The sequence below is a fragment of the Hemicordylus capensis genome, chromosome 8 (assembly GCF_027244095.1).
Source record: "Hemicordylus capensis ecotype Gifberg chromosome 8, rHemCap1.1.pri, whole genome shotgun sequence".
Lineage (NCBI taxonomy): Eukaryota > Metazoa > Chordata > Lepidosauria > Squamata > Cordylidae > Hemicordylus > Hemicordylus capensis.
The window spans coordinates 11,314,212-11,336,265 of record NC_069664.1 but is presented as its reverse complement, the minus strand read 5'-3'; the positions used below and the strand labels follow the sequence as shown (position 1 = coordinate 11,336,265).

At 49.3% G+C, this 22,054-nt stretch overlaps 1 protein-coding gene across 1 annotated transcript; it reads right to left on the bottom strand.

Moving 5' to 3' along the window:
• Positions 1 to 2,614: 2,614 nt before the first annotated feature.
• On the bottom strand, positions 2,615 to 14,863 carry NKX6-3 (NK6 homeobox 3). The gene is made up of 3 exons (XM_053270131.1): positions 14,204 to 14,863; positions 5,762 to 5,931; positions 2,615 to 3,276 (listed from the first exon to the last, which is right to left on the bottom strand). The coding sequence occupies exons 1-3, from the start codon at positions 14,583 to 14,585 to the stop codon at positions 3,049 to 3,051; spliced, it is 780 nt and encodes a 259-aa protein (XP_053126106.1). The 5' UTR covers positions 14,586 to 14,863; the 3' UTR covers positions 2,615 to 3,048.
• Between the last annotated feature and the right edge of the window lie 7,191 nt (positions 14,864 to 22,054).

Sequence of the window (22,054 nt, the reverse complement as noted above, 5' to 3'; positions counted from 1 at the left end):
CGGCCCCACAAGTCCTGAGGCCCCCCCCCTTTTCATTATCCACTTATTCTGAGGGGACGTCGGGAAGAGGGGCCAACACAGCCCCCTCCCCCGTCATTCTGCCTCTGTTCCTGCCAAGTTTCATTTCCATTCCTCTGAAAACATTGATAGCATTTTGTAGTCGTGTTTGTGTTCTTAAAAGCTTTTAAAAACACCATTGCGAATTTGGCCGCAGCAGCCCTGATGGTTAAGAGAATTAAAAACAGGACCACACACTAAAAGCAATGAAGGGGTGTGCAGAACTTTTCGACTAAAAAGAGGTCGTTCCAAGTGTTTTGAGCACCACAAAAGAAAACAACCCCCTTTTGATCAAAAAGTTCTGACCTTTTGAGCACCATTTTGGTGGCCTGTTTCCCCCTCACTGATTGGTTTTCTGGCACTGGCTTCCGATTGGCTTGTTATCATACAAATCAAGTGTTGCCATGGGCAACTGTGCCCCCATGGGGGGGGCAGGGGGCGGAGGGAGTTTCAAAATGTATTCCAAGGGACTGGGAGGCAGAGTGAGCCCTTATAGTGTACCCTTGAAGAGGATACATCAGGAGAGGTGGTTTGATTTTGTGCAGGATGGAGTAGAATATGCTGTGCTTTTGCTGCTATAACTATCCGGTTTTGCTGGATCTCTGGATGACAAAGGCAGAACTTGGGTGCTTTCCTTGTGGTTTGTTTTGTTTGCGAGATAGTGTTGTGGCGAGAAATGGACAGTAACAGCTCTCTCTCTCTCTCTCTCTGTGTAATATTTTCTTGATGATTGCTGTGAAGAGTGCCATGTCTGGGCTTGAGACTAAGTTGTGCTTCTCTCGCTGCCCTGATCTGCTCTGCAATCTGCTTTGCAAGATGTACTCAGTCAAAATGTGGCTAAAGTGGCTCTAGTTGTACATGTGGCTATGCATGCTGCTGTGGAGGTGTTGCAATAGTAGGAACATAAGGAGTCAAAATTGTTTTGAGTGAGCAACTTATCCCAATAATGTTACTCCAGTGCAGACACTGTGGCTTGTGGATCCACAATGGTTCAGTGGTCAGTGGTTCTTTTTTTGGCCATTTTTGGACTGTATTTGAAATCTGCGTTGGGAGGGGCAGATTCTCTTTTACTGTGTGTTTCTGCAGTGTTTTTGTGAGTGGAACACTGTGAGTGGAACACTGTGAGTGCAACTTGTTCTGGACATAGGGAACAATGAGGAAACTCGAAACACCCCATTGTTCCCCATGGGTAGCTCCTAGGGACACTAAAGTGGGTTGTGTGGTAGGACATGATGGGATAGCCATCATGCTACCACCCAACCCACAAGAGAAATGGGCAAGTGGGCAATTTTAAACAAAATCCAAAATCGGTTCTGTGCACCTCTCTATTGCAATGCTGTCACCTGTTTTCCATCTCTAGGAGTGTAGACCTTGTCCAAAAAAACAAAACAAAAAAAAAATTACAGTGAGCAAGTGGTACCAATCACCTCACATAGGAACATAGGAAGCTGCCAAATAGTGAGTCAGACCATAGGGCTATCTAGCTCAGTACTGTCTACGCAGACTGGCAGCAGCTTCTCCAAGGTTGCAGGCAGGAATCTCTCTCAGCCCTATCTTGGAGATGCTGCCAGGGAGGGAACTTGGAACTTTCTGCTCATCCAAGAGTGGCTCCATCCCCTGAGGGGCATCTCTTACAGTGCTCACACATCAAGTCTCCCATTCATATGCAACCAGGGTGGACCCTGCTTAGCTAAGGGGACAAGTCATACAGTGGCATCAAGTGCAGGTGTGAACCACCCCGCCCCACACGCAAACACACTCCAAATAGCTGTGACCGATCAGCCCTCAACGCCAACCTCAAGTGACAGAGCTTCAACAGTCAGTTCTACTTTTGCCTCACTGCTCCATCCTAATATGTAACCCACATTTAAGTGAGCTGCTATAGAATACATGTTTACTCAGAAGTAAGTCCCATCAATATCAATGGGATGTACTTTAACTTTAAGTATCATTAGGATTGCAGGAGCCAAAATATAAATTACATCAAACCTCTGTGATCGCTCTCTCATCATAATATATGTCTTCAAAAAGCAGTTGGGGGAGGGAGTAGAATTTGGATTGGGGCCACAGTCCAGGGTCCGCAACTTGCAGCTCTTTGAGTATGTACATGCAACTCTTTTTTAATAGGGTCTGCTACATCTAGGTGAAACTCCAATTCCCACCTGTTTATCCCGGACTTGGGGTGGAGAGGTTGTGACTGTGGCAAATGAAATGCATTCTGGAATCCAGTGGCACTTCTTTCTTGATGACTGCTTTGGAAGTTCCAAAGCTGAGCCCTGGCCCAGAAGACAGTGTGCTGAGGCACAGACCTTGTGAGCCACCTTGCCTTAAATTAAAAGTAAAGACCAGCACAGCATTTTAAGAGCAGCAAGGATGGTAAGTGCCTCCACTCTGTCTCCTCTCTCAAACTGAACTCTGAAAGAGCCCTAGTTGTGTTCAAGGAAAGTTGGTTGTGAAAGGTGCCTACTGGCCGGTGCCCATACTGTCACCAACAAATGTTCCCTCCTCCCCGGAGCTATTTAAACAACTGGTTTCAAAATATTTGCATTTTTTTTAATTTACAGCAAAGGATGAAACTACATAAATATTAACATCTATATGCCAGTTTAAGAGAATGCAGATGACAAACCTCAACCATGAGTGAGGGAAGCTGACCCAGCATTTAACTTACATATATGTGTGTGTGTGTGTGTGTGAAGCATCACCCCAGATGAGAAGGACCTGCGGTGGCTGCTGTTAAAATGTTCCATCTTCACCTTAAGTCCTGCATGCAGTTATGAAGGTGACCACCAGTCTGATTAGAGTCTGGAGCTGACAACCCCGATCCCTATCTGTTGTTCTTCCTCCATTAGGGGAGGGCCTCTCAAGGGACCCAGGCCGTCTCAGCCCTCCCCACCCCACCCTCCACATGAACCCCTCAAGCCCAGCTTGCTGGATCCAGCCTCTGTCCGCTCTGGGCTGCAGGCGTTTTCCCTATCAGCTAAGGATGCCTCAGCCATTGTGGGAGCCCAAGCCTAGAACGGAGAAGGCTGCCCGATGCTTGCGTAGCAGGAGGCGGATCTTCTCGTCATCCGAGTCTGGGTCCAAGGGCTTGTTGTACTCATCATCCTCATCCGAGACGGAGCGCTCACCTGGTCCAGACCCTGCTCGGGGGGAGGACGACGATGGCTCCAGGGCACTCTTCTTCCTCCACTTGGTGCGTCGGTTCTGGAACCACACCTGGGAAGGAGGGGGGTGGGATGCAGGCAGTCAGGAATGCACAGAACAAGAGGGTGCCTTCGGGTTAAGGTTGCCAACTCTTCTCCTGGCAGGGCCTTCTATGCTTTAATCCTTTTATGACACAGCTGGTGGTGTTTCCCCTGATCGCTGCACCAGCTGGATTTCTGTTTGTGGCACAGTTATTCAAGACACAAGAGGAAGAAAAGCTGGCAATCCTACTTGTGGTGAGGGGTTTCCACTTCTTCCCAGAGGGAAATGATTAATGCAGAGGTCAGTTTGGGAGGTTTCTCTCTAGTGGCAAATAGCACTTAGCAATAGCACTTACATTTATATACCGCTCTATAGCCGGAGCTCTCTAAGCGGTTTACAATGATTTAGCATATTGCCCCCAACATTCTGGGTACTCATTTTACCGACCTTGGAAGGATGGAAGGCTGAGTCAACCTTGAGCCTCTCTTAAAAGTGATGGGCCGAGGGACAATTCCTGGGCTGTTAATTCCCCCCTGCTAACCCGGCAAAGAGGCACCTTTTAACGTGGTGATTCTCTTTATTTAGCAGGAGGAGAGCAACTGGCCCTATCCACCCCCAGCACAATACCCCTCCAGTGACTGTTGCTGGTGTCTATCTTATGCTTCTTTTTAGATTGTGAGCCCTTTGGGGACAGGGATCCATCTTATTTATTTATTATTTCTCTGTGTAAACCGCCCTGAGCCATTTTTGGAAGGGCAGTATAGAAATTGAATTAATAATAATAATAATAATAATAATAATAATAATAATAATAGCAGCTTATCTCCAAGCTATGGCAACCTTCACCTGCCATTTTCTGCTAATCTAGCTCTAGTTAACTTATTGTTGACAAGAGCAGGTCAAACCAGACGTATTGTTTTTTCTGGTCACTTGGAAACTCATAAAAATATTAAGGGTCCTTATATAGGTATTTACGGAAAGTATTTACCCAGAAGGCCTGGAGCACCTTCCTTATGAGGCAAGGCTACAGCATCTGGGGCTCTGTGGTTTGGAAAAGAGCTGACTACAGGGAGACATGACAGAGGTCTATAAAATTATGCATGGATGGTGCAGCATGGAAGTAACTTGCCTAGGGAGCAAGAGGTTGCCGGTTCAAATCCCCACTGGTATGTTTCCCAGACTATGAGAAACACCTATCTCGGGCAGCAGCGATATAGGAAGATGTGGAAAGACGTCATCTCATACTGCAAGGGAGGAGGCAATGGTAAACCCCTCCTGTAGTCTACCAAATGAAACCACATGGTTCTGTGGTCGCCAGGAGTCGACACCAACTTGACAGCACAACTTTACCTTTAGAGAGAGTGGACAAAGAGAAATTTTTCTCCTTCTCTCACAATTTTGTTGGTCCAAAATTTCTGGGCAGTCACTTTCATGGGATGACCCCTGGTCCTAGTGTTCCCTATCAGGAACACTGAAATTCATATTTTTATGTGTATATATAATGTATAGGTGTATATATGCACACACAAAATTTAAATGCTAGTCACCTAGTCAAAGATTGAAAGCAAGTATTGACTGACTGAATGCTACAGCTACGAGGCTGGCAGCGGCTTCTCCAAGGCTGTAGGCAGGAGTCTCTCTCAGCCCTATCGTGGAGATGCCAGGAAAGGAACTTGGAACTTTCTGCATGCAAGCACACAGGTGCTCTTCCCAGAGTGGCCCCATCCCCTACGGGGAATATCTTACAGTGGTCACACATGTAGTCTCCCATTGAAATGCAACCCAGGATGGACCCTGCTTAGCAAAGGGGACAATTCCTGCTTGCCACTACAAGACCAGCTCCCTCCCAATGTATTTATTGCTCACATGCAACAGCCTCCTCGAGTATCTCTGCACATTCCAGACCACCCTTGCAGGCAAAGAGATCCCTACTATGTCCCCACAGCCCTGGTCAGAAACTGGCTTTTCGGGAGGGTCAATCTGAGATCAGGGGAAGGGATGGTGGTCCAGCATCTCACTCCCATCTCTTAAAGTGGTCTGCCTTGATGCCCCGTCTCCAGAGCACTCTTTAGCCCCAATTGCAGCTTTGAGACTGGGCAACCCTTTTTGAGGGCTGCCTTTGACTATGACTTGACTCGAAATCCAGAGGTTGCTGGTTTGAATCCCCACGGATATGTCTCCCAGACTATGGGAAACACCTATACTGGGCAGCAGCACTATAGGAAGATACTGAAAGGCATCATCTCATACTTGACGGGAGATGGCAATGGCCAACCACTCCTATATTCTGCCAAAGACAACCACAGGGCTCTGTGGTCGCCAGGAGTTGACACCGACTCGACACCAACTCGATAGCACACTTTCCTTTACCTTGACTCAAGGTTTCGACTCGCCGACCCCTACCCAACAGCTGGACGCACCCACAGACATGAAGTCTGTGGGTGCGGCCACTGATTCCCTCGCTTTGCCATGCCAGCTCCCAAGGCTGGCCATGTCAGGGGATGGGAAAACTCACCTTCACCTGGGATTCGCTCATGCCAAGGGAATATGCCAACCGTGCCCGTTCTGGCCCGGCCAAGTATTTGGTCTGCTCAAAGGTTTTCTCCAGTGCAAAGATCTGGTGGCCTGTGAAGGTGGGCCGGGTGTGCTTCTTCTTGTGTAGGCTGTCGCCCACGTGCCCGGTGGCTGTGGGAAGGAGAGCAGCAGCGGGGTTACTGACCAGCACTTGGGCATCCGTGGAAGCAGCGACCCGCAGAACTAGCTAGTCTTCCAAGCCCTTCTGCTGGAGAGGATGATCCCTCTCACAGACCAACCCATTGCCTGCCCTACAAGAGGGGTGCCCGAAGAGGCTATACCATTCGAGGCAGTGTGGTAGAGTGGCTAGTAGGACAAAGCCTACGGAGTCTCAGGTTGAAATCCTCACTCAGCCCTGGATCTCGCTAAGTGATCTATGGGAGGAAAGTTGGTGTTGTGGTAGGGAGCATGCCTAGAGCCTTTGCTAAGCAGGGCCACCGTGGTTTGCATTTGAATGAGAGACTACGCTGGTGTAGTGGTTAGAGTGCTGGACTAGGACGAGGGAGACCCGAGTTCAAATCCCCATTCAGCCATAAAACTAGATGGGTGAATCTGGGCCAGTCACTTCTCTCTCAGCCTAACCTACTTCACAGGGTTGTTGTGAAAGAGAAACTCAAGTATGTAGTACACCACTCTGGGCTCCTTGGAGGAAGAGCGGGATATAAATGTTAATAATAATAATAATAATAATAATAATCGTGAGCAAGATATTCCCCTTAGCAGATGGAGCTGCTCTGGGAAAAGCACCTGCCCGCTTGCATGCAGAAGGTTCCAAGTTCCCTCCATGGCACCATCTCCTGATAGGGCTGAGAGAGACTCCTGCCTGTAAACTTGGAGAAACTGCCGCCAGTCTGTGAAGACAATACTGAGCTAGATGGTAGAAAGCTGATCTTGTGGTAGCAAGCATGACTTGTCCCCTTAGCTAAGCAGGGTCCACCCTGGTTGCATATGAAAGGGAGACTAGAAGTGTGAGTATTATAAGATATTCCCCTCAGGGGATGGAGCCGCTCTGGGAAGAGCATTGAGGTTCCAGGTTCCCTCCCTGGCAGCTTCTCCAAGGTAGGGTTGAGAAAGACTCCTGCCTGAAACCTGGGAGAAGCCGCTGCCATTCTGTGTAGACAATTCTGAGCTAGATAGACCAATGGTTTGACTCAGTCTATGGCAGCTTCCTATGACCAAGGGTCTGACTCGGTAGAAGGCCGCTTCCTAAGTCCCTCTCTTGGGCCAGACTTTCCTGGCCAGTCAAATCAGCCTGACAAGGATGTTGCAAGTGGGTGGGTGGGTTGGTGGGATGTTGGGTCGGTGGGCAATTGAGACACAATGCCCTGAGCACCTTGGTGAGAAAAACCTTTCCTCCAAGGTTCCCTCCAAGCTGAGGAGGAGATGCTTTGGTCCAAAGAATCCCTTTCTTAAGACGAAAATATTAAACATGGGATAGGAGTTCTATGAATAAAAAATCCTGTGGGTTTTTTTTTAAAGTGTTAATAGCAGCTGTGTTATGGCAGTTTGGATCTGCTCCATAGCACTGGACTGTTATCTTTTCCCAGCTCCATGCCATCCTGAAAACCACACACTTTAGCTACGCAACAGGGAAATGACTTGATTATCAAGCCAGAGGTAGCTGGTTCGTATTCCTGCTGGTATGCTCCCCAGACTATGGGAAACACCTGTATTGGGTAGCAGCGATATAGTAAGATGCTGGAAGGCATCATCTCATACTGCGTGGAAGGAGGCAATGGTAACCCCCTTCTGTATTCTACCAAAGACAGTCACAGGGCTCTGTGGTCACCAGGAGTCGACACCGACTCAATGGCACTCTCAGGGGCATAACTATAATAGAGCAAGGGGAGACAGTTGTCTGGGGGCCCACTGCCTTGGGGTCCCCCTAGAGGCAAGTCACATGACTGATTCCCCCAGCTGTGCACCCGCCCGGGCTTCCTTCAGTTGTGTTCATTCTCCGAAACTGATGTGAGTGTTAAGACCTTTAGCTTCCAGAACAGCATTTCTTTCTCTAGTACCCTTAAATGGTACTACTAACCCTAACCCTAAACCCCTGCTAACTTGGCAAAGAGGCATCTTTTAACGTAGTGATTCTCTTTATTTAGCAGGGGGAGAGTAACTGGCCCTATCCACCCCCAGCACAGGACCTCCAGTGACTGTTGCTGGTGTCTGTCTTATGTTTCGTTTTCAATTGTGAGTCCTTTGGGGACAGGGAGAAATCTTGGCGGTAGAGAAATCAAATAAATAAATAAATAAATAAATAAATCGTCCACAATTTACAAAACCTTTAAAAAAATAATTTAGGATGATGTTCTGTTGTGGCACATAGGTTATAAATTTTACTCTGCTTTTTGTTACCACTATTCAGCCCCATTTAAGATTTCTTTACTTCATGAGCTGAGCTTCAGTGTGTGTGGGTGGGGGGGCATTTAAAAATCTTGTCTCTGGGCCCACTCCAACTTTGCTACGGCCCTGGGCACACAATGCCCTTTATACATATGATGCTGCCTTCTAGAGTCAGATCCCTGGTCTGCCCAGCTCAGTATCTCCTACATGGGCTGGCAGTGGGTCTCCAAGGGTTTCAGGCAGGGGTCTTTTTGAGCCCTACCTGGAGGAGGTGCTAGGAATCGAACCTGGGGCCTTCTGCATGCATAGCGAATGCTCTGCCACAGAGCTTCAACTCTGTCCCCATCCACTGGGACAACTTTTTAAAAGACACACTTATTCACCCAGGCTTTTAATTCGATTTATAGTTTTTGAAAAAATTAATACTGGGTTTTAAACGTTTAGATGTTCTTAAAAAAATGTTTTAAAGGATTTTATTTGTTAATTGATTTGATATTTTAAATGATTTTTATTGTAAACTGCCCAGAGATGCAAGTTTTGGGCAGTATAGAAATATAATATAATAAATAAATAAAAATAAAATAAATGATATGAGAGAGGCTCATACAGCTTCATCCCATGGCCTAGCTCTAAGTTTTCTGTGTAAACCACCCTGAGCCATTTTTGGAAGGGCGGTATAGAAATCGAATTTTAATTATTATTATTATTATTAGGCTGAGGAGGCACATTGGCACAGGATCAGCATGGGATGGGGCCTACTTGTGACTCGCAGCATTCTCGCCTTTAAATGTTACAGCTGCACTGTGGGACAAAGCCACAGAAAAGTCGCTCCCAGACGGCTTCTCCAACACCAAGCACTGCTGATGAGAGAAGAAGAGCAACATCCTCCATGTGACGGATCCTCCACTTGGGTTGTCTCCTTTCCCTAATGGCCCTGCCCTTTGGAGGGCAGCATGAAGTGGGGAAGCTTCAACACACAGGAATTGAGTGACGGTGGGGGGGACCCAGAGGGGAGGCAAGCCCTTGCAGTTAGCAGAGCTTTGAAATAAAGAAGGACTTGGCTGTGCTCTCTCCCTCGGGGTTATTAAAACAGATCTTTCAGAACCCACCTGTTAGGAGAGCCTTTTAAACTCTTTTAATTATAAATGGATTGATTTTTTAAAAAATTGGTTTCTTTTAATGGATTTTATTCTATGCGATGCTTTATTTGTTGTTTATTATTTTTTACTGTTGCGAGTGGAATATAAATATTGTAAATAAATAAAAAAAATAAACAATTTTTAAAAATACAAATTCAAAACAGTTACTAACAAAGCATGTCAGGGGAAATTAAAACTGGGAAAACGCATCTACTACCTGATTCTCTACTGGTCCCTAATAAGAGGGGAGAGCTGGTCTTGTGGTAGCAAGCATGACTGTCCCCTAAGCAAAGCAGGGCCTGCCCTGGTTGCATATGAATAGGAGACTTGATGTGTGAGCACTGTAAGATATTCCCCTTAGGGGATGGAGCCGCTCCCAGAGCAGAAGAGCAGAAGTTTCCAAGTTCCCTCCCCGGCAGCATCTCCAAGATCGGGCTGAGAGAGATTCCTGCCTGCAGCCTTGGAGAAGCCACTGCCAGTCTGTGTAGACAATACTGAGCTAGATAGACCAAGGGTCTGACTCAGTATATGGCAGCTTCCTGTGTTCCTATGCTAATCATGTCTCCTACCCCACATCTGAAGACCAGGAACAGGAGTTGTGGAGCCTGGGGCTGAAAAGCAAGGCTGCTGAGTTCCAGGCCTCTGGAGGGGGTGGGTGGGGGGCAGCCCCCTTTTAAAAACCAATCCTTGCCCATTTTGAAAGCAGCACAGAGGGCAACGCGTCGGGATAGTTGCCAGCAGCCTCCTCTCCTCTCCTTGCACTGCTGGCAAGCTTTGCGCGGCAGGTGAGGAGAGGCGCTCGGCTCCTGGCAAAGCTTGCGGGGGTCAGGTGGGTCCCAAGGAGCCACTAAAGCGGCAGCAATGGGGGCCCAGCTTGCTCCCCAGCTGGCATGCCAGTAATCCGCCCCCTGAGCTGACAGCCTCAACTTGCCTCATGAAAGGGCCACCCCGGCTTTAGCCGTGCCCCAAGTGCAGCCCAAATAAGCATTCTGGAGAACCTGAACGTTCGCTCACAACTGGTGACATTTTAGTGGGCCCCTGCATGCACTAGTCTACTGTGGCTTTTGGCTTTCCCCCAGCAGCACATGGACCACTAACACAGCTACCTACAGAGTTTGTATGATGCAAGAAAGGATCACCTGGGAAGATGGTGTATCAGATTGCTGCCTACCCCCTCTGCATTGCTGATTATGTGAGAGCAGGGAGCTGGGCAAAAGGGGCTTGTGGGTGAGGGGACGGGGCTGTTCCCCTCTTACTTCTCCTGCCCTGACACCCTTGGCACTTCCCCCCCAGCCCAGCTAGTGAGGGGAAAGAGGGCTGGGGGGGATGTAGGAAGCTCTCCTGCGCTGTGTCAGGCAGTTGGTCCAGCTAGACGAATAGGCTCTGCTCTGACTGGCAGCAGCTCCACAGGACTTTTGCCATCCCTGATGGCCCCAGTGACAATGAGGAGATCTGGTCTTGTGATAGTAAGCATGACTTGTCCCCTTAGCTAAGCAGGGTCTGCCCTGGTTGCATATGAATGGGAGACTAGAAGTGTGAGCACTGTAAGGTATTCCCCTCGGGGGATGGAGCCACTCTGGGAAGAGCAGAAGGTTCCAAGTTCCCTCCCTGGCAGCATCTCCAAGATAGGGCTGAGAGAGATTCCTGCCTGAAACCTTGGAGAATCTGCTGCCAGTCTAGGTAGACAATACTGAGCAAGATGGACCTATGGTCTGACTCAGTATATGGCAGCTTCCTACATTCCTATCTTCCACTTCAGCCTTGCCATTTTTAGGAAGAAAGCTGGTCTTGTGGTAGCAAGCATGACTGGTCCCCTTAGCTAAGCAGGGTCCGCCCTGGTTGCATATGAATGGGAGACTAGAAGTGTGAGCACTGTAAGATATTCCTCTCAGAGGATGGAGCCGCTGTGGGAAGAGCATCTAGGTTCCAAGTTCCCTCCCTGGCATCTCCAGTTAGGGCTTTAAGCGATTCCTGCCTGCAACCTTGGAGAAGCCGCTGCCAGTCAGTGCAGACAATACTGAATTAGATGGACCCATGCTCTGACTCAGCGTATGGCAGCTCCCTATGTTCCTTCCTATGACCCGATCTTTTAAACGGAGGAGGCTAAGGCCGTGTTCTTCATGGGAAGGCCAGTGACAGACTCCACCAGTCCAAGTGTTGCCACCCCACCCCGACAATTTATTGGGGCCTCGGTGATGCTTCGGTCACAGCTGGATACTCTGCACAGTCCTCTTGGCGTTGTGTGTAGAAAAAAAACCATGCAGTGCTGCACTTTGCCCAGCAGTCAAGGTGGGGGCGGGGGGGGGGGAGGTCAGCACAGTGGGAAATGGCTCTCGCAGGGAAGATTTTCTTCCCAACTGGCCCCCGATTGTGAAATGGTGAAGATCACTGTGCTGAGGACTGGATCGGGGCCCCTCCTCCTCCAAGTATGTTCCCTGCAGATAAACTACCTGCAGGCTCTCCACCAGGTAGGGTGTAAGGTGGGAGGGGAGTCAGCAGTCGTCGTCCCCCCCCAACCAATGCCATGCTCAGTAGGACCTTATGGTGACAGTGGGGAGGCCGTTTGGCATGGTCTTGTGGTAGCAAGCATGACTTGTCCCCATAGCTAAGCAGGGTCTGCCCCGGTTGCATATGAATGGGAGACTTGATGTGTAAGCAATGCAAGATATTTCCCTCATGGGATGAAGCCGCTCTGGGAAGAGCAGAAGGTTTCAGGTTCCCTCCCTGGCAACATCTCCAAGATAGGGCTGAGAGAGATTCCTGCCTGCAACCTTGGAGAAGCCACTGCCAGTCTGTGAAGACAATATTGAGCTAGATAGACCAATGGTCTGACTCAGTATATAGTAGTTTCCTATGTTCCTATGTTCCTCTTGTGCCATTCCCATGAGCCAAACCCAAAGTACTTTCACAGCTGGACTTCTTTGCTCCACTTAACCCCATGAGGAACAGCAAGAAGTTTAACCTGTTACATTTCTGTGTCTGGCTGCTGCTTAAAAGCACCAGAGCAGGCAGCAAAGGTGGCCACTGGCCCCCTTTTGGACCTCTTGGTGGTGGGAGAGGGCATCCTCCCCCTTGCTTATACCCCAACCTGGAGATGTACAGTCACGAGATATCCTCTCCCTCCCAGTAAAGTCCCCATGATGGGAATCTGGCATGGGCTGAATCAGAGGGAAAAGCAACAAAAGCAATTGAGGATGTGGACTCAGTTCCACTGCTTGGAGAAAGGAGTCATAGGAACACAGGAAGCTGCCTAACCAAGTCTGACCATTGGTCCATGTAGCTCAGTATTGTCTACACAGACTGGCAGCAGCTTCTTCAAGGTTGCCGGCAGGAATCTCTCTCAGCTTCGAGATGCTTGGAACCTTCTGCATGCAACTTGGAATCTTCTGCAAGCATGCAGGTGCTCTTCCCAGATAGAGCTGCCGTGCCCGTCGGAATTCTGGGTTTTACCTGGATTTTAAGCATCTCACTCAGCTTGCTTAGCTCACCCAGATGCACCAAAAAAAAAAAAAAAAAGCTAAGCTAAGCTCTAGCCCTTGTAGAACTGGAGTTATGGAGCAAAACATGCAGTTATGATTCTGCTCAAAAATTATTTTCAAGCCAATTTACATAATATGCAATTTCCATAATATGCAAATTAGGTGCCCAGATTTGGAAAGCAAGAATATGGCAACCCTATTCCCAGAAAAGCTCTATCCCCTGAGGGGAACATCTTACAGTGCTCACATATAGTCTCCCATTCAAATGCAAAGGGAACGATCCATGCTTGCTTCCACAGGACCAGCTCTCCTCCTGGATACAACTCCTTCCTCCAAGTGTCACAGACTAAAACCCAGTCTCTTCTTGGGCCACTGCCATGCCGTCTGTGCCCACCCCACGCCGGGCGCCACTTTGTCCCATGCACACACCTCTTTATTGAGCCCCATATCAAGAGCACCCAACTCCCTGGTGCCAGTCATTCCAAGGGGCACTTTTGTGGCAGCCGAGGAGAAACTTTGCTCAACTGCGAAAACCACTCCCTTTGCCTAGGAAAAGAAGTGCAGAGGTGGTGGGGTGTGTGTCTCCTCTGTTCGTGTGTGTGGAACACTCGCTCCCTTGGCTCAGAAATCCTGCACCTTTCTGAGCCACATCTTAGAGGACAAGTTACTCCCACCCACCCCCTTTCCCTTTTTTTCTTTTCTTTTCAAAACAAAAGAGAGTCTTGAGAATTCAGGGAGAAGTCAGTCTTGGAAATGTGAAGGGGCAGCTGGCTTACTCAGCAGTGGCCAAAGGTCTGCGCAAAGACATCTGTCTGGTGCTTAACATTTCCTGTTCTGCCTTTGTCACACACACACACACACACACACACACACACACACACACACACAATTGTAAGGGCCTCGGGGCAGGGACTTGCACTTCATTCCCCTGCTTCTGTGATTAAAATGCTCTGCACAACAATGGTGCCGTATAACACTACATAATCCACGGCTTCTTCTCCCCCCCACCGCCCCCGCCAATTTCAAATCCCTCCCCAATAATCCCTTCTTCCATGAAAAGCTTGACTTGACCTCTTAGTCCTCACTCCACAAAGGACACCTAACTGCACATTCTCTGCTTGGGCAGCTCCACTGTCAGATTCTAGATTGCAAGCGTGACCTGCAGCAGGGAGCCTGTTTCTGTTGCTCTAGAAGGTGCCATGTGCATGCATGGGGGCAACGGTGAATAACTAGAAGCCACTTCACGGATTCCGGGGCTGAGTCCCTGGCATTGACACCAGGCTCACTTCGGAGCCACAGTCCCCCTCCTCACCCCCCAAGCCCATGGGCCTTCCCGACAGGGCCCTCTCCTTGCCGCCTACGAGATACACAGCAACTCGCCCCACACTACAGCCGCCCCGCGCCCGATTTGCTACTCACGGTTGCCACACGGCCGGCCTCCATGCCACTCCTGGCCCGTGTCTCCCCAACAGCTCCTGGCCCTGGCCGTGTATTCGCTCCCTGCCTTGGAGAAGTTCCCCACTTGGGATCCGTAATAAAGACTCTGGGTGCCCAGTCCGTTGAAGCCACCCACTGGGGGGTAGCCGGAGAGGAGGCTGCTGTTCGCAGGTGCCACCGGCCGGCTGAGGATGTCGCTGATGCCGTGTGGGGTGCCTGCGGCCAGCTGGGCGCTGAGCCCGGGCGGGCTGAGCTTGTAGAAGGAATTCTGCATGGAGTACTGGCACATGGGGGCCTTCACCTCCGAGAAAGCGGGGAGCGGAGGGTTGTTGAGCAGGAACGTCCCCTGTAGGTTGGCATCCATGCTTCTGTTGCTCACTGGGAAGAAAGCCTGGCAAGGACGGGTGGTCCACCACGCAGCTTCTAGGCTTCCAGGGGTGCACAGCCCAGGGCCCGTGCCATCCTACGGAGACCCCGGGGGCCCCCTCTTGCCAGCCTGGCTTGCCAGCACTTTGGCCAGTGCCAAAGCAGCAGGGGGCCTCAAAGCAGAGCTGCTGGCCAAAGCACCCGGTCGCTCAAGTCCATGGGGTGCTGCCTGGTGCCCCACATGCGTCCAGAGACCCTGAAGCCAAGACGGGGCTGGCCACCAAGTTTAACTTCAAGAGAAGCAACATTTCCTCAGATAAAGGATGGGGCTTATTAGAATACCAGGCCTTGATTGGCTGGCAGGCTGGGTCCCCTGGCTCTCATTGGCCTGGCCAAGGGCAGGACCTGATTGGCTGTTCTCAAACAAATTACCCTTTGAGAGATCGACGGTCAACACCAAGACCTGAACGCTTGGATAATGCTGGGGGGGCAGGCAGGGAGAGAGGAAGAGACAGCCTGCCGTTGCCTTGGGGGTGTGATGGATTATGGATTATGGAGGAGGAGTGCGCATGCATGTATGCATGTGTGCGAGAGAGCGAGGGAGAGAGCACGCAAGGGAGTGCAACACTGCAGCTGTATAGTCAAGGGACTCTGGATAAGAGCGAGAGCAACAGAAAGACCTCAGCTGGAGATGGCTTCTCTGTGAAGCCAAGATGCGGAGGTGGCCTTGGGCTTTGGTACCTTGAAGGGGCACCTGGATCTGACCCAGGTCCCTCCTGCACAAGCCCTCTGGGTGGTAGTGGGAGATGCAGAAGAGAACTGCCACAGTATTCTGTGGTTTACATCTCTTTGCAAGAGGCCTGGGCAGAAGAAAAACCCATGTCCATGCGCAGGCAGGGGAGATGCCCTTTTGCACTCCGGCGGGCCCTCGGGCTTAATGTATACATGCACAGCATTTCAGGGTGCCATCATGCCGTGTGTGTGTGTGTGTGTGCGTGTGCCTGTGTGATTTCGCCAGGGATACAGCAGAAGGAGAAAGGGTTCAGCTCCCCAACCCAAATCTCACCTCCTGTGGGCAGTTTTGAGGGAAGTGAAAAGACATCAGAGGTCTGTTAAAGGAGCTCCCACATATAGTCAGTTTGTCCCATTGATGGAGGGAGGGAGGGAGACCCAAAAATGGTGGTGTCTATTTTGAACTGAGATGGTCAGGGTCAGCCCATTGGCTAGTCAGACTTAGGCAGTCGCCTAGGGCCCCAGTTCTTGGGGACACATAAACAGTGCCAGAATATAGCACTGCCCATTATTCTCTCTCTCCCTCTTGTCTTGCACCCCTGAAGTCATGCACACACGTAAGATGTAATCCTGCACCCTTCTCCCCAAAGGGCCTGAACATTCTGCACCCCAAAATACACACGCTGCTTCTTTGCTCATCCTCAGCCCCCAATAAACAGCGAATCTCACACGCTGCACTCCTTCTCTTGAATATGAATTGCCTGCCAAATGAATGGTGTTCATTTCCAGAAAGAAATGGCCTCGAACTGGTTTTCCAAGTCAACAGCAGCATCTTTTCATCCCTGGAATTTAGCCCGCGTAATAGACTGGGGAACTCTCTCCCACAGTCTCATTTCATCCTCAAACTAGTGTGGGCTAATCATTCGACCCCGTCAATAAGCAGCCTGCGTGACTCAAGTTAAAGCCAGGGCTCTGCACTTCTTGGCAGTGGGAGGAACGCCAAAGCCAAAGTTTGCCTAGGGCACCAGGAAGCCTTGGGACGGCCCTGGTTTCTTTCAAGCGAGGGTGGGAGGAGAATTGCAGGGAGAGGTTGGCTTGCAAAGGGTTTTGGAAGTTGTTCCTTTAGACTTGGGAGCTTCCCCACTCCGCCGGAAAGTGCTCCTGAAAAACCACCTTGGAGATTGCACACAGTAGCTAAAGAGCTGGGGAGCAGTCCTGGCCCAAGACCCTGCTTGGGGCCTGCATAGGCATGTGCATTAGGGGTGTGCACGGAACTGGCTGGTCCAGTTCGGTTGGAATCCGAACCAGACTCGGACCAGGCCAGTTCAGTCTGGCACCCCCTCATATCTCCCCACCGCCTGGTTCGGTTAGGTCTGAGGGTGTGGTTTGTGAGCATTTATTTATTTATTTATTTATTTGAAATTCAAACTTAGCCCCTCCGGGGGAGTTATCCAAGGTGGCATGGGGGTCTACGGAGGTTCCTCCTCCCCCCCCCCCCGCTAGCCTCCCTTAGTTGTTCGGCCATTCTTCTTCAGTCCATTTGGGGGCCTTTCCCCCTGGTGCGATGGGTCATGCCAGGCCATGCAGATGCCCATTGCACAGGCACTGTGGCCTCGAAAATGGCCACCACTCTGGGGGGAAAGGCCCTAAAATGGGTTGAAGAAAAGCCAAACAACTAAGGGAGACCAGCAGGGGGGGGCACCTCTGCTGACCACCACAGTCTCAGATAACTCCCCTGGAGGGGGTAAGTTTTTGGGGGGGGATTTAAAAAACCCCGCAAACCCCCAGAACTGGCCGGTGGCAGCGGGGGGAGGGGTTCGGTTTGGGGTCGGAGCGAACAGGAGGTGGTTCAGTTCAACCGTGAAGAGTCGAACCAAACCGGTTCAGCATCGAACCTGTTTGCACATCCCTAGTGTGCATTTGCAGGCCCCAGATACCTTTATTAAGGAGGACTGCAAAACATGCATACACAAGTTCCGGTCCATAGCCTCTTTTAACGTTTAAGAGGCCAATAAAGATTCCTTCAGAATAGAAAGGATAACAGTTCCTTGTTTAAAACAACTCTACCAGGTTTCCTTCTTTTCAACAGCTTGATTACATATGTGGGCCTGCATATGCACACGCACTCACTGCTTCCATCTCGCGGCATGCAGCTCATGTGCCTTCTTCCTTCTATACCCCTATACAGGGGTAGGCAATGTGTGGCACTCCAGGTGTTGCTGAACTACAACCCGCATCATCCCCAGCTAGAATTGTGGTTGGGGTGATGGGAGTTGTAGTTCAGCAGCATCGGGAGAGCCACACATTGCCTATCCCTGCACTATGGAGTGTCTTCAGTACTCTAACGCCTTTCTGCATTTCATTTCCTGCTTCCTCCCTTTTTCATTATCAGGCCAGCAGCAAGCCAGGGAGGAGGCAGCGGCAGTGAAGAGGAGGCAGTGGTGGTGGTGGTGAAGAACTGCTTGGATGGCAGGGGATGGCAGAGGGAGGCAGATGAGGTGGCCGGGGAGAATATTCCTGCCCTGCTGGCACCACAATAAATCACCACCCAAGGCAACCACCTCCCCATGCCTCATGAAAAGGCCACCACTGGGTGGGAAAGAGCTGCTGCTTCACCCTTTCTCCCCTGCCAGTCCTCCTCTGAAAGTTGCAGACTCCCATGGGCTACTTTTCATTTTTGTAAAATACACAAAACACGGGGAGACTCTTACAGGCAGCTCCTGCATAACTAGTTTAGTCTGAAGAACTGCACAGAAGGAAGAATGCTGCTGGTTTTCCTGGTTGTATAAGAGGCACGTTTTCAGAAACAATTCATTCCATGAATCAGACCTTGCTACTGAATAGAAGAGGCAGAGGGCCCCAATATAACATGGTATATACTCACATAATTGGCCCTGCTGTGCTTGCCTTCTGTTGTCTTGTAAATAGCAGACATGCATCAAGACCGTGGGGTGGTGAGTAGAGACACCACCTCTCTGTCATGGTCCCCATCCAGATCAGCACCTAGCACAAGGGCTGTTAGTTCCTGGCCGGGGGGCGAGTTTCATTTCTCCAAAGGGAGCTTTCGTTTCAAGGGCAAATAGTGGGAACCCCTTCTTTGTGGTGGGAAGGCAGGGTGAACCACTCTCTGCTGTGGTCCTGATCCAAATCAGGGCTTCCTGCATGTGCAAGCTTGGAGTTGTAGTCCAACAATACTAGCAACTCAAGCTGGCACTACAATATTGGCCATATTTCAACCCCTTCCCCAACATCCCCTAGCATGGACTTTGCCTTTTTCATAGCTGTTGCACATGGAGTGGATGTGTTCATTGGGCTTAATTTCAGTCTTAATTTCACCATGACTCAGGATCTCTCCCTTGGTTTGTCACTACCAGTTCAGTTCCCATGGGTGCATATCTGAAATTAAGACTTTTTGTCCCAGTGTGGATCTCTGCACTTACACTGGAACACCATTTACCAGTTTGTTGCTCATTTCCTTCAGTTCGGTGATATCTTCACAAGCTCTTCACAGTCAATGTTTTCAGCATTCTGAATAATTTGGCATCATCTACGAACTTGGCCACCTTGTTGACGGATCCTCAGGGGACCCTGCTTCTGACCTCTCTCCATTGTGAACAGTCTCCAGTACTTTCTGCTTCTCGATCTTTAACCAGTTGCTGACCATCCTCTTAACCATCCTCTCGTTCCAAGACTGCTACATTCACTCAGGAGCCTTGTCCAAATCTTTTTGAAAGCCCAAATATTCAGTGCCAATATGGTCACCCTGATCCAAATTCTAATTGCCATCCTCAAAGAACTCTAAAAGGTTAATGAGGCAAGAGTTCCCTAGCTATGCAGAAGCCATGCTGTTGATCCTTTAGCAAGAATTGTTCTTCTCTGGGCTTGACCATTTTATCACTTGGAAGGCTTTCCATCAGTTTAATCAGATGTAATTTCCTGAATTCCTTTTTTAAAAGGTACTTAGCGAGCACTCAATAAACTACCATCGGAAACTCACAAAAATTCATGAATATGTTTCTTGGTGTAATCACTTCTATGTCCATTACCCTTTTATTCTCACATGGGCAGCCCTATTCCTTTGTCTTATACACAGTATTCACATTTGCACACATTATTCACACATGCCATTCACATACCACTACACACACACACACACACAGTCTCAAACAGCAGACCATCACTGCAGAATGCTGCCATCTCCCTTAACACCCTTCTATCACCACAGCACACAGCCCTATCTCTCCCTAGACCAGGGGTGGAGATAGGGGAGAGGGGGGTCCATGTTCGCCTCGCTTCCTGGTGTCCCCCCAGAGTAAGAGAATTAATGAAGAAAATAGGGAAGGGTGGAGCTGGGTGGGGGGTGGGGTCTGGGTTCTTCAAACCCATCTGCTCAATTATAGCTATGCCCGTGCCCTAGACCTCCCCTGCGATAATTTCTTACACTGCTGAGCAGTTGGAATGTTTGCAAGCATTCCACAGCACCGCAGCAGCTGAGCCTGTGTGTGGGGACGGCTTGATCAAATCACCTGCAGCCAGAGTTCTAACGGCTCGGTGGAGCCTTCAAAAACTGGAGCCAGCGTCCAACTTTTTCTGTTTTGTAGAGTGTATTGGATTTGGGGGGAGGACAGAGGCAAACATGCAAAAGTACTAGTTTTCTGCAAATCAATGCTTTCATTTGATGTCTCATTTCTCTCTCTGTGACCACAGGAAGTGCCCTTACCTATTACCCAAACTTGGTCTTGACTGCACAAATAGATATATAGGGCTGCTCCACATGACCGGCGGCAAGCCAGTCACATGGACATATTTCAGTAAAATGTAGGGAACTGGGACTTCATGCTCCTGAGGGATGTGATAACTGAACCTGCCCAGGTCCGTTTCTTGTGTCAGCTTACTGGGTTCCACCTCACCTTTGCTTTGCCCAGGATTCTCCACCTACTTGTCACCAAGACAAACTCAGGTGAAAGTTCAAGGGAACTTGGTAAGCGGTACAGGAACTGGAGTTGGGTGGCTTCAGACACCATGCCCGTCGGAAGCATGCACTCCCAGTTCCTGACATTTTACCTCAATGTTTCCATCTTACTTGGTCCATGAGCCCCCCTAGAGATGGAAAATGGGTGATAGCATAGTGGCACTCACAGCTTTCTCCATGTTATCAACTGTAGCAATCAGCCATCCCTCCCCACTAAAGAGTTAACTGGAAGTTAACCCTGTCCTGACTGACAGGCCGGTGAACTCCAGGGCTCAGCCAATCAGCACTCTCTAGGTGGGACCTAGAGAGCTGTTGGGAGGAAGAAGGCAGTTCTCTGTTAGAGAAGAGAAGGACATGTGGCCATGGAGGATGGTTGCAGAAGGATGACTGCCACTCTTGGAAGATAGAACTGCAGGGATTTGAATCTCAACCGGAGGTTGGTGAGTTCAAGGCAAAAGGAAGCCTGGGCTTTGGCTTCAGGAAATTTAGTCTAGGGAAAAGTTTGTTTAGTCAGACTTTGTGTTCGAATTTCTGTTTCTTTGGTGCATGTTTTGCATATTCAGGATACTGTTTTTACTGTTCACTGGCAACATAATTAAACTAAGAAACACTAGCCATACCCAACCCCAACTAGGGTATTGTAAAAAGCATTATAAACATTTATGCGTGCCTAAGACAACCTATTTTTGTAATCTACTAAGCATTTTGAGTGTAACTAAGAAAGCTAGAACACCTCAGATGGAAGCAGTCTGTGTAACTGAATAAATGTTTTGGTTTTTTTTTAGTTCTGTTCTTTTCACAAGCCTCTCTGAGTGGGTTTTTAACTCGGGCAAAAAGTGTGTGTGGGGGGCTTCTGTGGTGCAAACCCATCCTCAGGCATTCAGCAGCTATCAGTTTTCTCATCCCACGTAAGCTTACATGTGGAAGGTTTTTGGTACTTGTCTAATAGCAAAATAAAGAGTTTTCCCTGGGATTCCACCCCAAGCCCAGGGAGGTTCAAGCTCTGTAATAAAGAGGGGTGGTGGTACCGAAGAGTTTTAGGGAAAGCAACCTCTGGCTTGGTAGTCAAGTCATTTCCCTGCTACAACATCTCTGAGACAAAGGCTTTAATCTGCTACATCACCCCTTCTTTAACCTTACCCCTCAAATCATCAGAGTAAAATTGCAGTCATTTTTGCACAGAGGAAAGGGTTCATGGAGAGGAGAGCTGGGCTTGTGGTAGCAAGCATGGCTTGTCCCCTTAGCTAAGCAGGGTCCGCCCTGGTTGCATATGGGAGACTTGATGTGTGAGCACTTTAAGATACTCCCCTCAGGGGATGGAGCATAAGGCTCCAAGTTCCCTCCCTGGCAGCATCTCCAAGATAGGGCTAAGAGAGATTCCTGCTTGCAACCTTGGAGAAGCCACTGCCAGTCTGTGTAGACATTACTAGATGGACCAATGGTCTGACTCATTATACGGCCGCTTCCTATGTCCCTAAATTGGTTCAGGGTAACAATGAACAAATTGTTGAACACTCTCCATTCCTGCCCATTTTCATTCCTATTCCTCTGACAATATTGATACATTTGATTTTTGAAAGAGTTTTTGCGTTATTTAAACTTTAAAAAAACCTTTCCAAACACCCTTGCAAATGTGGCCGGGATAATCAAAGCATGAGAACACACTGGAAACAGAAAGACGTGCAATGCCATCACCCATTTCCCATCTTTTCCAAGGGTGCAGACCTTGCCAAAAATCACTGTGAGCCTTCGACCCCCCAGAT